Source organism: Dendrobates tinctorius, unplaced genomic scaffold (genome assembly GCF_039654945.1).
Source record: "Dendrobates tinctorius isolate UK_male_01 unplaced genomic scaffold, ASM3965494v1 ptg000263l, whole genome shotgun sequence".
Lineage (NCBI taxonomy): Eukaryota > Metazoa > Chordata > Amphibia > Anura > Dendrobatidae > Dendrobates > Dendrobates tinctorius.
This window is the reverse complement of record NW_027361930.1, coordinates 2,900,221-2,915,841: the sequence shown is the minus strand read 5'-3', so window position 1 is coordinate 2,915,841 and position 15,621 is coordinate 2,900,221. Positions and strand designations below refer to the sequence as shown.

The 15,621-nt window shown below is 42.5% G+C and overlaps 1 protein-coding gene across 1 annotated transcript in view; it reads left to right on the top strand.

Annotated features, from left to right (window-relative positions):
* The window catches only part of TMEM132E (transmembrane protein 132E), an 861,007-nt gene that overhangs the window by 792,094 nt on the left and 53,292 nt on the right, over positions 1-15,621 (top strand). The window contains exon 7 of the mRNA XM_073558935.1: positions 11,355-11,560. Coding sequence (XP_073415036.1) covers positions 11,355-11,560 — 206 coding nt within the window. The remainder of the gene's footprint in view (positions 1-11,354; positions 11,561-15,621) is intronic.

The window sequence follows — 15,621 nt, the reverse complement described above, 5'->3', positions numbered from 1 at the left end:
GGAATTGAGCTATTTAGATTGCAGCTTGAAAATGTCTGTGTGAGAAATGTCACAGCACCCACTTAACTCTTCTGTTTTTCAGATCAGACTCGCCTGTTGAAGTCTATCGGTGTGCAAAAATAAAAAAAATTGGATGCCATATGAATCTTCCGTATAGCATTCGATTTATACAAATACATTTCCATGACTGACACAGGACACTATTTCTTCTTTAAAATTTTATTCACTTCTGATGTCTAAAAATGGATGCCATACGGATGACAATACAGATGGAAAATTGTCTTTTTCTAAATGAAAATCATGATTTTTTTATACACTCATGTAAACTTTATCACATAAGCAACTGCTTTTTATAAAATGACAAAATATTATGCGGAATTAAGGGTGATCCGAAACCAAAGGTGACATTCATACTAAATTTAATTCATAATCTAATCACTTTTCTAATATATTTCAGTTAAAAAATTTCTGCCTTTCCCTCTCTACTCTTCCTGTCTGCTTCTGTATTTTTTTTAACTTCCAAGGACATTTTGTTTGAGAATCCCAGTGCATTTTGGGGTACTCACATGGCACATCATTAGGGGGCAGAGGATGCGGTCACTTCCACAGCTGCTTTCCCCCCCATGAAAAGAAGCGTCATCTGTTTCAGAGACTGATGAATGTCGGGCCATCTTGTCTCCTTAGAGCCAGTGAGGGTGCACACTGTCACTGTGCATTCAAAGGAATATAGCACAGAAAACTCATACTGAGTATGCGTCAGAATTTACGAATGACGTATTATCAGGTGAGCAGGACTAGCCAAGCCTCCAAAACAGACATCAATGATGGCTAGCGTTGAGCGACTTTTGGTTTTTTAGGGTCGAGTTTCGTTTCATGAAACCCGACTTTTCCAAAAGTCGGGTCGAGCAAAATCGGCCAACTATAGGGAAAAGTCGGGGTCGTCCCGAAACACGAAACTCAATGTGAGTCAATGGAGAATTAAAGTCGGCAGTGAGAGGAGGACAGGAAACACACCAACAGTGCCCATTTGAATGCCAAAAGCATAAATTCTTGTTACTGAAGCTTGTCAACCTTAATTAATTTCATAATACTAGTTACGCACTGAAAAATGGGGGTTATTTGGCTACAGTTGTGGGGGGGGAGGGCTGGCTCCAGGTTTTCGTGGGCCCAGGGCCAAAGAGCGCCCCTTTAACACATACCACAACTCATGATGCTCTGATACGGCAGAGAAATAGCAGTATAGTACAATGAAAAATACTTCACTTCTTACATCTCATGACTGATATCCATTTTAAATTCTCCAATACCTCCAAAAACGGATAGTATATAACTCCATACAGTATTATGGCCAGCGCTTAGTGCGCTATACAGAGTAATGAGGCCCATATATTTCTCCATACGGAATCATTATTCCCGTATAATGTTTCAAACCGTATATAATGAGCTCCACATAATGCTACAGTATATGTTGGTCCCAATGGATGAAGTTCCACTGTCTTATGGGCCCAAATAATGCTCCATATATAATGGGCCCCATTTCTACTGCTCTAGTGTATAATGGGCCCTGTAAATACTGCTCCAGTGTCTGATGTCTACCTTTAGAATGCTCCAGTGTATGGTGGGCCCCATATATCATTCACCAGAGTATAGTGCTCCCCAAAAATTGCTGTCCCAACATTGAAAACAATTACATAAGTCTCCTTGCTAGGGAATCCCTGCACTACTCTGAACTTCTTGCTGTCCCCATCTTCCATCTCACTGCACTTGGCTGTTTAGGCCCTCCCACCGGCAGAGACACTTTTGCGTACTATGCGGTGCCCCGTGCCAGGGCCATCGCCCATGAGTATGCACCCCCACCTGCTCAAGGAACCTGCACTTTCATCTGCACCTTCCTCTTTGTCACCGTGTAAGGTGGTATAGTATGCGGGAAGGGGAATCTGAGTTTCCTCTGGGTCAGATTCTGGCTGTGTAGAGTGCGAGGGGAATGTAGTGGTCTGGGTCAATGTACCAGCAGCATCATCCAGCAGTGGCTGGGCCTCAGTGCACTTGTGGCGTCCCTAAGAGTACGGTCGCCACTGTGGCATTGCCTTCCTCCTAGGGAGTGTGCTGTCAAGCTTGGGAGCAACGAAGGATCTCTCTAGCAGTGAAACCAACACACAACACATTTCCCACTCCAGGCCAGCAGGGAGACCTCTGAACCTGACTGCTGAGGAGCTGCTCTCTGTGGTCGGGAGAAGGTAAGTTAGGGCACTCTGTGCAGGGAAGGGGAAGTGTGTGGACGTGAGAAGGGGAGCTGGAGGATGAGCAGAGTTAAGGCTCACTCCTAGCTGGAACGCATGGTCTGGATTCCGGTCTCCGAGTTTGTAGGGACACTGACGTTCCTGCAGCAGAAACCGGGGGAAGTAGCAGCTATAAATGCTCTGTACCCAACTAAGGCTCGGAGTCCCCAGCATCGACGTGTGCGAGGCAGAAGGAAAAGGCTACAGCTGTCTGCCATACAAGTAAAGTCTGAGGAACATCTGTTAGACAGGAGGCGTTTGAGTGAACCACGGTCCTGTGAGTGCTTCCCCCACAAGCGCTAGAAAGGAGACGTTCAGGAAGGTACATGTTGGTGGAGTTTTGAAAGGGAGCTTTCCATTCTGGTCCCAGAGGTTGGCAGAGGTCCTGACCCGGAGGACACAGCAGGGAGGCAGGTATCTGTGTAACCTGCAGACTGTGAGTAAAGCTTTGGAACTGCACGCTCTGGTGTCCTACAGTTATTCCAGCACCGCTACATCTGGGTACCAGCACCTACACCGCCTGTGCCTTTCCCCCATCACTACATCTACACTTCCCGTTCAAACCCAGTGTACGCGGATGAGAGACTGAGTACTTTCTTGACCTACTCATAGTGTCTGGGAGGGTGAGCTGGACTTGAGAGCTGCATATGGTGGAAGTAGCGGTGGACAGGGCGGACTGAGAGAGGGTTGATGATGGTGATTGAGTTGGTGTTCTTTCTCATGGCCTAGATTCTGTCTTTCGTTGATATAACAGTGGGATTCCCTGACTGCTGTGGCCTTGCAATGACACCTCAACACTTGCTGCTGTACTAACCGGTGGGCTTACAGTGGGGGAAACAATGTAGCGTTGCTGACTACCTTCTTTGTGATCAGTTGCACATGTGGCACTTGAGGTTTGGTGTTGTGTCCACGCTTGCAAGTGCATGCTGGTTAAATGTCTAAGCATGCAACTGGTATTCAAATTTTTCAGATTTTTCCCTCGGCTAAAGGTCTTTGCGCACTTCTTACAGATAACCTTGGCCTGATCATGAGGATTTTGTTCAAAAAAGTGCCACACTGCACTCTTCCTACTTTGGCAGACATTTTGCGGCCTAGCACGCTGTGATATTTTGACCCTCTGGACAAGCTGTCCAGCAACTCTTTTGATTTTTGAAACCTGTCTTTGGAGTGCTCCGGGCCTGCCAGATAACAGCTGTTGCGATGTCGATGTCTGCTGTGGATGCTCCTCCTCCTCATCTGAGCTATTGGAAGCAGCACCCTCTCCCCCCAATGGATGCCAATCTGGGTCAACAACTGGGTCATCTATCACCTCCTCTTCAATGTCATGTGTACCTTCCTCTGTGTCACCGTGTATGGTGGTATAGTGTGCGGGAAGGGGCACCTGAGTCTCATCAGGGTCAGAATCTGGCTCTGTACACTGTGAGGACAATGTAGGTAGTGCTCTGAGTGAATGTACCAGTAGAATCATCTATCAGTGGCTGTGCATCAGTGCACTCCATGTCAGATTCATCTTGGCCTGGGTAATTCACCATTTCACTTGATAATCCAGGCATGGTATGTGAAAACAGCTCCATGGAGTAATCAGTAGTATGGCCTGCGTCATCCTTCAATCTTGGTTGGGGTGAAGGACACAAGGAAAGGTGTGGTTCATGAACATGAGCCTCCAATGACGAATCAGTGCTTTTATTTTTTACAACTTCAGAAGAGGAGGCGATAGAGCTGGAGGCTGAGTCAGCAATGTAAGCCAAAACTTTTTCCTGAAGCACTGGTTTTAAAAGCGGTTTGCCAACTCCTAGAAAACTAAGCCTTCGAGGCCTTGTGGAGCCAGACGATGACGCAGGCTCAACACCTCCTGCATTCGGTCCTATTTTGCTTTTGCCACTACCATCAGATCCACCACCAACACCATCATTACCAGCAGCCAACCCCCGCCCAATTCCACGGCCTCTTCCACCAGCCTTCCTCATTTTTGGTTGAAATGTAGACAAAATCCAACAAACTATATAGTAATGTAAAACAAGGTACAAGGTGTCTATAGGACAGGGGAGATTTTGAATTTCTGCACACACTTGTGGACACTGGACACTTTTGGATTGTGTGAGGCCCACTAAATATCACAGCGCTATGTCACAGGCTCGATGTCGCAGGTGTGAAAAATGTCACTAGAGGATAACGGAGATTTTGAATTTCTGCACACACTTGTGGACACTGGACACTTTTGGATTGTGTGAGGCCCACTGAATATCACAGCGCTATGTCACAGGCTCGATGTCGCAGGTGTGAAAAATGTCACTAGAGGATAACGGAGATTTTGAATTTCTGCACACACTTGTGGACACTGGACACTTTTGGATTGTGTGAGGCCCACTGAATATCACAGCGCTATGTCACAGGCTCCATGTCGCAGGTGTGAAAAATGTCACTAGAGGATAACGGAGATTTTGAATTTCTGCACACACTTGTGGACACTGGACACTTTTGGATTGTGTGAGGCCCACTGAATATCACAGTGCTATGTCACAGGCTCAATGTCGCAGGTGTGAAAAATGTCACTAGAGGATAACGGAGATTTTGAATTTCTGCACACACTTGTGGACACTGGACACTTTTGGATTGTGTGAGGCCCACTGAATATCACAGCGCTATGTCACAGGCTCGATGTCGCAGGTGTGAAAAATGTCACTAGAGGATAACGGAGATTTTGAATTTCTGCACACACTTGTGGACACTGGACTCTTTTGGATTGTGTGAGGCCCACTGAATATCACAGCGCTATGTCACAGGCTCGATGTCACAGGTGTGAAAAATGTCACTAGAGGATAACAGAGATTTTGAATTTCTGCACACACTTGTGGACACTGGACACTTTTGGATTGTGTGAGGCCCACTGAATGTCACAGCGCTATGTCACAGGCTCGATGTCGCAGGTGTGAAAAATGTCACTAGAGGATAACGGAGATTTTGAATTTCTGCACACACTTGTGGACACTGGACACTTTTGGATTGTGTGAGGTCCACTGAATATCACAGCGCTATGTCACAGGCTCGATGTCGCAGGTGTGAAAAATGTCACTAGAGGATAACGGAGATTTTGAATTTCAGCACACACTTGTGGACACTGGACACTTTTGGATTGTGTGAGGCCCACTGAATATCACAGCGCTATGTCACAGACTTAACATCGCAGGTGTGAAAAATGTGACTAGAGGATAACGGAGATTTTGAATTTCAGCACACACTTGTGGACACTGGACACTTTTGGATTGTGTGAGGCCCAGTGAATATCTCAGCGCTATGTCACAGGCAGAAATTGGCTAGTGTATGACAAACTACAAGGTGTATATAGAATTGGGCAGAATAGGAATCTCCCTAGAGTGTAGGGCTGTAAGAACGGAACAAGTCCTCAACTTATCCTTACAGAGCGACACACAGATAGTTTCACTGTGGCTGTGATAACAGCCGTTACATGGTACTGAGAGAGGAGCGTGCACATACACGGCTGTCCGGTGTACGTAAAATTGTCAAGCTCCGTGTTTTTTAAGTATATGGGCTGACACACGCTGTCTCTCTATAGTTTTGAATGTGATCAAACAGCAAATATATTTAACTGTTTGAAAACTAGACAAAACTAGAAGGTGCAGGTCTGTAAGAACGGAACATGTCCTCGACTTATCCTTACAGAGCGACACACAGATAGCTTCACTGTGGCCGTGATAACAGCCGTTACACGGTACTGAGAGAGGAGCGTGCACGTACACGGCTCTTCGGTGTACGTAAAATTGTCAAGCTCCGTGTTTTTTAAGTATACGGACTGACACACGCTGTCTCTCTATAGTTTTGAATGTGATCAAACAGCAAATATATTTAACTGCTTGAAAGCTAGACAAAACTAGAAGGTGCAGGTCTGTAAGAACGGAACATGTCCTCGACTTATCCTTACAGAGTGACACACAGATAGCTTCACTGTGGCTGTGATAACAGCCATTACACAATACTGTGTGAGGAGTGTGCACCGCTGTATGGTGTGAAAAAATGCACGCTCAGTACCTCACCAGGACAAAAAAAAAAATTGGGATTGCTTTTAAAAAAGCAGTTTGCAGAGCAGTGGGTAAACAGCAATGCAGCTGTCAGGAAGCCTTAGAAGGCAGCCTAACAACCAACACCGCTGATCCAGCAAAATATAGACTCCACTTGCACTGCACACACAGTGACTGGTGTGTTGTACAGGCAAAATCGCTAGCAGCAGAAGCAGTTTTTGTTCTCTTCTTCCCTGGCTAACGCTCTCCCTACAAAATCATCAGCAGCAGCAGCTCTCCCTATTCTGAGATCAGCATGAGTAACATGGCGGTCGGCGTGCACGCCCTTTTATACCCCCTGTGACGCCCACCAAAGCAAGCCAATCACTTGCATGCCCTTCTGAAAGATGGTGGTGACCCCTGCCTATGTCATCACGTTGCCCACAGTGTCTGTGGATCCTGATTGGCTGAAAAAGAGCGCAAAACAAACTTTTGAAACGCGACTTTGGCGCTTAAGTCGCCGACCTCGTGGCCGACCTCATCCTAGGGTCGGGTTTCGTTTCATGAAACTCGACTTTGCCAAAAGTCGGCGACTTTTGAAATTTTTTGACCCGTTTCGCTCAACTCTAATGATGGCGCCTAATTTCAGAGAGGGTGCAGAGGCTGCGGAAGTGATTGCAGCTTATGCCCCTGATGATGGCTCAATCAAGTATCCCAGCATGCACTGATGAATCTCAAACAAAATGTCATGGGACTTTAAAAAAAAAAAGAAAGGAAGTCAGAATGTTGAGGGTACATTAGGGAATTTTTCATTGAAGTATATTAGAAAACAAGATTAGATTATTACACTGAATAGATATACATTTAATATGAAATTCACCATTGGTTTCGGACTGCCGCTTTAAGTTCAGCCGATTGGTTCGGCCCTCCACAGCAGTGCCAGTTTCTCATGTGGCCCCTTGTGAAAATTAATTGCCCATCTCTGGTCTAGGTGGTCAGCCATTTCTTGGTAGTTTTGCAGTTGTGTCATACTCCTTCCATGTTTGGATGATGCAGTGAACAGTGCTCTGTGAGATCTTCAGAGCTTGTTTTTTTTTTTTTCTATGGGCGTAAAAAATGCAGCTGACTCATAGATACAGTCATATGTAAAAGTTTTGGCACCCCTATTAATGTTAACCTTTTTTCTTTATAACAATTTTGGTTTTTGCAACAGCTATTTTAGTTTCATATATCGAATAACTGATCGACTCAGTTATATTTCTGGATTCAAATGAGGTTTATTGTACTAACAGAAAATGGGCAATCTGCATTTTAATAAAATTTGACCGGTGCAAAAGTATGGGCACCTCAACATAAAAGTGACATTAATATTTCGTAGATCCTCCTTTTGCAAAAATAACAGCCTCTAGTTGCTTCCTGTAGCTATTAATGAGTTCCTGGATCCTGGATGAAGGTATTTGTGACCATTCCTGTTTACAAAACAATTCCAGTTCAGTTAAGTTTGATGATCGCCGAGCATGCACAGCCCGCTTCAAATCATCCCACAGATGTTCAATGATATTCAGGTCTGGGGACTGGGATGGCCATTCCAGAACATTGCAATTGTTCCTCTGCATGAATGCCTGAGTAGATTTGCAGCGGTGTTTTGGATCATTGTCTTGCTAAATTATCCATCCCCTGTGTAACTTCAACTTCGTCACGGATTCTTGCACATTATTGTCAAGAATCTGCTGATACTGAGTTGAATTCATGCGACCCTCAACTTTAACAAGATTCCCGGTGCCGGCAATGGCCACACAGCCCCAAAGCATGATGGATCTCCACCAAATTTTACTATGGATAGCAAGTGTTTTTCTTGGAATGCTGTGTTTTTTAGCCTCCATGCATAACGCCTTTTTGAATGACCAAACAACTCAATCTTTGTTTCATCAGTCCACAGGACCTTCTTCCAAAATGTAACTGGCTTGTCCAAATGTGCTTTTGCATACCTCAGGCGACTCTGTTTGTGGCGTGCTTGCAGAAACGACTTCTTTCGCATCACTCTCCCATACATCTTCTTCTTGTGCAAAGTGCGCTGTATTGTTGACCGATGCACAGTGACACCATCTGCAGCAAGATGATGCTGCAGGTCTTTGGAGGTGGTCTGTGGATTGCCCTTGACTGTTCTCACCATTCTTCTTCTCTGCCTTTCTGATATTTTTTTTGGCCTGCCACTTCTGGGCTTAACAAGAACTGTACCTGTGTTCTTCCATTTCCTTACTATGTTCCTCACAGTGGAAACTGACAGGTTAAATCTCTGAGACAACTTTTTGTATCCTTCCCCTGAAAAGCTATGCTGAATAATCTTTGTTTTCAGATCATTTGAGAGTTGTTTTGAGGATCCCATGATGCCACTCTTCATAGGAGAATCAAATAGGAGAACTACTTGCAAGTGGCCACCTTAAATACCTTTTCTCATGATTTGATACACCTGGCTATGAAGGTCAAAGCTCAATGAAGTTACAAAACCAATTTAGTGCTTCAGGAAGTCAGTAAAAAGTAGTTAGGAGTGTTCAAATCAAGAAAATGATAAGGGTGCCCATACTTTTGCACCGGTCAAATTTTGTTTAAATGCAGATTGCACATTTTCTGTTAGTACAATAAACCTCATTTGAATCCAGAAATATAACTGAGTCCATCAATTATTAGATATGTGAAACTGAAATAGCTGTTGCAAAAACCAAAATTGTTATAAAGAAAAAAGGTTAACATTAATAGGGGTGCCCAAACTTTTACATATGACTGTATAATTCAAAAAAGGACTTTAAAACAGAATCAGTTTTAGCAGTATGGGTTTCATACTGTTATAAACTGCAGCAGAGAAATATTGGTTCTCTACTCCTCAGCTTAGTCATGCAGGCCCCAGACAGTCCCTAAGCTGTCTGTGGCCTGCAGAAGGCAAGAGGTGGGTACCACACAGTGGCAGGAGAATACCACCACAACATTGCACCGGCCCACAAACTACAGTATAGCCCCAGAATGCATCACTGCTCAGAGGAGAGGAGTGGGTATTAGTTTATTTGTATTTTTTAAATATTTATAATAATAATTGCAGACTTTAATATTCCTAAAAATTGGCATGCTAGCATGTTGGGGGTCATTATCAAAATGAGGGGGGATGGTGGGTGGTCAAAAAATGCAATATCACTGTTGATTTTTCGTTTTTGCTTTATTTATTTTTGTGCATTTATTGTGCAATAAAAATTACCAGGTAACATAGTTTTCTAGATCATTTTAATTATGGTGGTAGCAAATTTAAATGGTTTCATTTATATTTTATTACTTTTTAAAAAAAATATGAAGTTTGTAAAAAATCATATACCGTATATTTTTTTTTCCATTTTACTGAGATCTACAACTATTTTTAATTTTGTTAATGGAGCTTGTTATATTTGTGTTATGAGCTATTGTTTTTGCCAGTAATATTTTTTGGTTCATACCACTTTTGAATTGCTTTTTACATCATATTTTGGAAGATGAGATGACCGAAAATCCATTTACTTGCTTTTGTTGCTTTTATTTTTTCCATATAGGTCAAAAAATTGTGTAGTTTGAATGATCAGACTTTCCAAGACACATCAATTAAACTTATTATTTTTATTTTTTAACGTCTCTATTTTCAGATTGGAAGAAGAATGTGATGTGCACTTTTATATTTAAAATTTGTAAAATGTTTTTTAAAACTTTAACTACCATTTTCACATTTTTTTGCCTGCTTTGGGGATTTGACCCTGTGATACTTCGGCATTGAATGTAACATATGTCAGTTTACCTATCTCATATGAAGCCCAGCCCGATGCTGGGCATCATAGGAATTCCGGGATGGCAGCTACAGTGGCCTTCAGCAGGCCCTAAGCTGCCATCGTGAACAACTGATACCCCAAGATTACATTGTGAGTAAGGTTCAATGGGAGAGAAAGTGTAGGCCGTCTCCCAGATCTAATGACTTAGATGTCAACATCATCATTGGTTAAAAAAACGGCTGCAAGGCTATGTTCCCACTATGAACTTTTGGTGAGTCGCTGATGTTGCACCATTTCTGCACCTAGGGAATCACATGGGGACCTAATATACCGTTTTAAAATAAGAACTTTATTGAAATAAGTTTTAAAATTGTCATACACTGACAAACTCATAATGTTCAAAATATATGTAAGATATCTCTTAGCTGGCACAATTGTTAAACAGATAAACATAGAGCCATGGAAAATCTGAATATGGTAATGATAAGATTAGTACTAATTCATCATCATATGTCTCAAGTATGCCTCGTCTCGATGCGTTTCACCTGCTGGCTGATCATTTATCATTAGCCGACACCACTATATCAGAGCTCCTGATGAGCAAACAGGCGAAACGTGTTGAGGTGAGGCATACTTGAGATATATTGTGATGGATACCACATGTACTGGAAGTATGGATGTGTGAAGGAGGCCTAAGAAGCAGGTACCAGCCATATAAGGTCAAGTTCCTATGATGAGTTTTTTGTAGGTTTATGACGCTGATTATTTTCACTATACAAAAAATACTTTGTCTTAAGCTCCAGCTAAGTGGAAAGGATTTATAGAAATTTCATGCCAACTGTGCTTTTTCTATACTATATAAGCTGACTTACAATGCGTTTTTTGAAATTCGCAACATCTCTGTTTCTCTTTCAGGTAACCTATGGATTATTTGCGAATTTTCCCCATAGACTTGCATTAGATGCAAAAAATGTTCAAGCAAAGTACGCATATCCTTTTTTAGCGCATTTCCACTGCGGAAACACAGGTTATAAAACTAACAATGACAAAGTAAAACATGCAATTTACCCCTTTCTTTTTATATAAAAAAATGGATGCAAAACTGAAGCAAAGCAGATGCCACAGGGGAGGAAAACAGCAGATGTATACATAAATGTGTGAATGTGCCCAAATACTTAATGAGAAAGACAAATCCCATCTATTCCAGAGTAATGAGCTAACCACTATGCAGAGCCCTATCTGGTACTATAATATCTCTTACCCTTCCTCTGTTACAGGTGTCAAGTAGCTGTGATTATGTGTTTGTGAGTGGAAAGGAGACGAGGGGATCAATGAACGCACAAGCCGTTTTTACCTACGAACATCTCAGTGCCCCATTAGAAATGACCGTATGGGTACCCAAACTCCCCTTATCTATTGAACTCTCTGATTCAAAACTAAGCCAAATAAAAGGCTGGAGAATTCCAATACTACCGGACCGCAGGTAAGCACGTACATTAAATATGAACATTGCTATACTAGCCGCGCAGTGAGAGAAAATAGTGAGAAATAGAAAATAACTTTATTCCTAAATGACTTTTTATTGAATTGCATTTGTAGAGCTCAATCGATGTACAGGGACTTTAACAATAGTGAAATTACAAAATATGAAATATGGATAATAGGCAGAAAGCCACAGCTCCTACAAATATGATAGCATCCAATGTCAGGGCAATAGATGTTTCAATTTAAAAAATACAGACATTGGATTTGTCTTTCCTGTCCTAATCCCCCAGCCAATGAATGATATAGCTAGTCATTAACCTCAATACACTGCACGCCTATATGTGATGCCGGTATGATTCTTGTCACTTCAGGACTCTCATCTATTTTCCAGAATTTGATTTTCGTTATGGAAGACCTGGCACATTTCTATATGGGCAGTTTGTAAGGCAACTGGGAAATGCCTAATTTACCATGTGATGGTACTGTACAAGAATTAAACATTTGATGCCAGGTTTTCCAGTAATTATCAGATGATTGGCAGGGATTCAGCCAAACATCAGTTAAAGGGAACTTGTTATGCTGACAATGATATCTATTCGGAAACAAGGATGTTATAGTGCAGGATGAGCTGATCAGATTGATATACATTATTGTGGGAAAAGTGTCAAAACTTGTATATATTGTACATTGCATTTCCCATAGTCCTCCATATAGTATAATGCACTCCCCATAGTCCTCTATACAGTATAAAGCACTCTATATTCCTCATATAGTACATGTAGTATAATGAACAGCACATTGTCTTGATAGAGTATACTGCAGCCTCCAAATAGTATAATGCAGCCCCCATATAATATAATGCAACCCCCATATAGTATAATGCAGCACCATATAGGATAATGTAGCCCCCATATAGCATAATGCATATAGTTTAATGCAGATCCCATATAGTATAATGCACATCATAGTCCTTCAAATCGCATATTGCATTTATCATAGTCCTCCATATAGTATAATGCACGATATTGTCCTTTATAGAGTATAATGCAGCCCCCATATAGTACACATAGTATAATGCATCCCATAGTCGGATAGAGTATAATGCAGCCCCATATAGTACATATAGTGTAGTGCACTCCCCATAGTCCTTGATAGAATATAATGCAACTTCCATACAGTACATATAATTTAATGCACACCCTATAGTCCTCGATTGAATAAAATGCAGCCCCTATATAGTACAGACAGCGAGGGAAATAATTATTTGTTCCCTTGCTGGTTTTGTAAGTTTGCCCACTGTCAAAGACGTGAACAGTCTTTAATTTTAAGGGTAGGTTAATTTTAACATTGTGAGAGATAATATCAAAAACAACATACAGAAAATCACATTGTATAAATTATTTAAATTTTTTGCATTTTGCAGTGAGAAATAAGTATTTGATCCCCTACCAACAATTAAGAGTTCTGGCTCCTACAGACCAGTTAGATGCTCCTGATCAACTCGTTACCTGCATTAAAGACAGCTGTCTTACGCAGTCACCTTTATAAAAGACTCTTGTCCACAGACTCAATTAATCAGTTAGACTCTAGCCTGTACAACACGGACAAGACCAAAGAGCTTTGTAAAGAAGTCAGGGACAAGATCATAGACGTGCACAAAACTGGAATGGGCTGCAAAACTATACGTAAGGTGCTGGGTGAGATGGGACAACTGTAGGTGCAATAGTAAGAATATGGAAAAATACAAAATGACTGTCAATCAACATCGATCTGGGGCACCATGCAAAATCTTAGCTCTTTGGCTACCCTTGACCAAGGGAAAGTGAGAGAGCAGCCTAAAACTACACGGGGAACTTTTTAATGATCTCAAGGCAGCTGGGACCACAGTCATCAAGAAAACCATTGGTAACACATTACGCCGTAAATGGTTAAAATCCTGCAGTGCCCACAAGGTACCCCTGCTCAAGAATGCATGTGCAGGCCCGTCTAAAGTTTGCCAATGAACACCTGGTTGATTCTGTGAGTGATTGGGAGAAGGTGCTGTGGTCAGATGAGACAAAAATTGAACTCTTTGGCATTAAGTCAACTCGCCGAATTGGAGGAAGAGAAATGCTGCCTATGACCCAAAGAACACGGTTCCCACTGTCAAGCATGGAGGTGGAAACCTTATGTTTTGAGGGTGTTTCTCTGCTAAGTGCTCAGGACTACTTCACTGCATCAGTAGGAGAATGGATGGAGCCATGTGCCGTAAAATTCTGAGTCACAACCACCTTCCCTCCGCCAGGACATTAAAAATGGGTCGTGGCTGGGTGTTTCAGCAAGACAATGACCCAAAACATACAGCCAAAGCAACAAAGGAGTTGCGCAAAAAGAAGCACATTAAGATCATAGAGTGGCCTAGCCAGTCTCCAGACGTTAATCCCATAGAAAACTTATGGAGGGAGTTGAAGCTCCAAGTTGCCAAGCGACAGCCTCAAAATGGTAATGATTTAGAGATGATTTGCAAAGAGGAGTGGACCAAAATTCCTCCTGACGTGTGGCAAACCTCATCATCAACTACAAAAATGTCCTACTGCTGTGCTTGCCAACAAGAGTTTTGCCACCAAGTATTAAGTCTTGTTTGCCAGAGGGATCAAATACTTTTTCTCACTGCAAAATGCAAATACATTTATATAATTTATACAATGTGATTTTCTGGATTTTATTTTTGAAATTCTAACTCTCAATGTTAAAATAAACCTACCCTTAAAATTATAGACTGTTCATGTCTTTGTCAGTGGGCAAACTTACAAAATCAGCAAGGGATCAAATGATTAATTCCTTAACTGTATATTATAATGCACAGCCCATAGTTCTTGATAGAGTATAATGTAGCCCATAGTCATCCATATTGCATAATGCACCCTATTGATGTCCATATAGTACAATGCACTTCCCATAGTACAAGGCTGAGTTCACACGTGGCGTCTTTTTCGCGCTTCCGCGGCTGTATTAACCGCGCGATTTTGCCGCGAAAACGCAAAAAATAAGCATCCCATGCATTCCTATGGGATTCCGCAATGCTGTGCTAATGCTGCGGTTTTTACCGCGGCGGAATCGCTTTGCGGTAAAAACCGCAGCATGCTCATTAATTTGCGGAATCGCGGCGATCCCGCACCCATAGGAATGCATTGTTCCGCTTACTACCCGCATGTGGCTGTGCACACCATGCGGAAAGTAAGCAGAACATTTGCGGATGGTACCCACGGTCCGGAGGAGAGGAGACTGTCCTCCGGGCTTTGGGTACCATATCCCTGTAAAAAATAGAATTTAAAAATAAAAAATATTGTTATTCTCACCCTCCGACGTCCCGCGCAGTCTTTCCGCTTCTCTTCACGCTCCCGTTCCCAGTAGTCCTTTGCGAAAATGCCCGCGATGGCGTCCGTTCTCGCGGGATCGTGAAGTCTCGCGGTCATTCGCGCGACGTCATCGCGAATTACCGTGAGTCATCGCGATCCCGCGAGAACAGACGTCATCGCGGGCATTTTCGCAGATGATTACTGGGAACGGATGCGCGGGACGTCGGAGGGTGAGAATAACACCATTTTTTATTTTTTTTTACATTCTATCTTTTACTATTGATGCCGCATAGTCGGCCTCAGTAGTAAAAAGTTGGTCACACTCGTCAAACTCTATGTTTGACGAGTGTGACCAATCTGTCAATCAGTTCTCCCAGCAATGCTACAGATCGCTTGGAGAACGCTAGCATTTTGCAAGCTAAATACGCTTGCAAAATGCTAGTTTTTCCGCAAGAAAATCGCGGGAATTTAAAATGCGGTTTTCCCGCGGACTGGAATTCCGGAACTCTCGCGGTAATTTCCGTGAGAGTTCCAGTACGTGTGCACTTAGCCTTATGCACCCTATAGTCCTTCATATAGTATATAACATTCCCCATAGTCCTCCTCCATTCAGTATAATGCACCCCATACTTGTTGATACAGTATAATGCAGCTCCCATACAGCACACATAGTATAAATGCACCCCATAGTCAGATGGAGTATAATGCAGCCCCCATATAG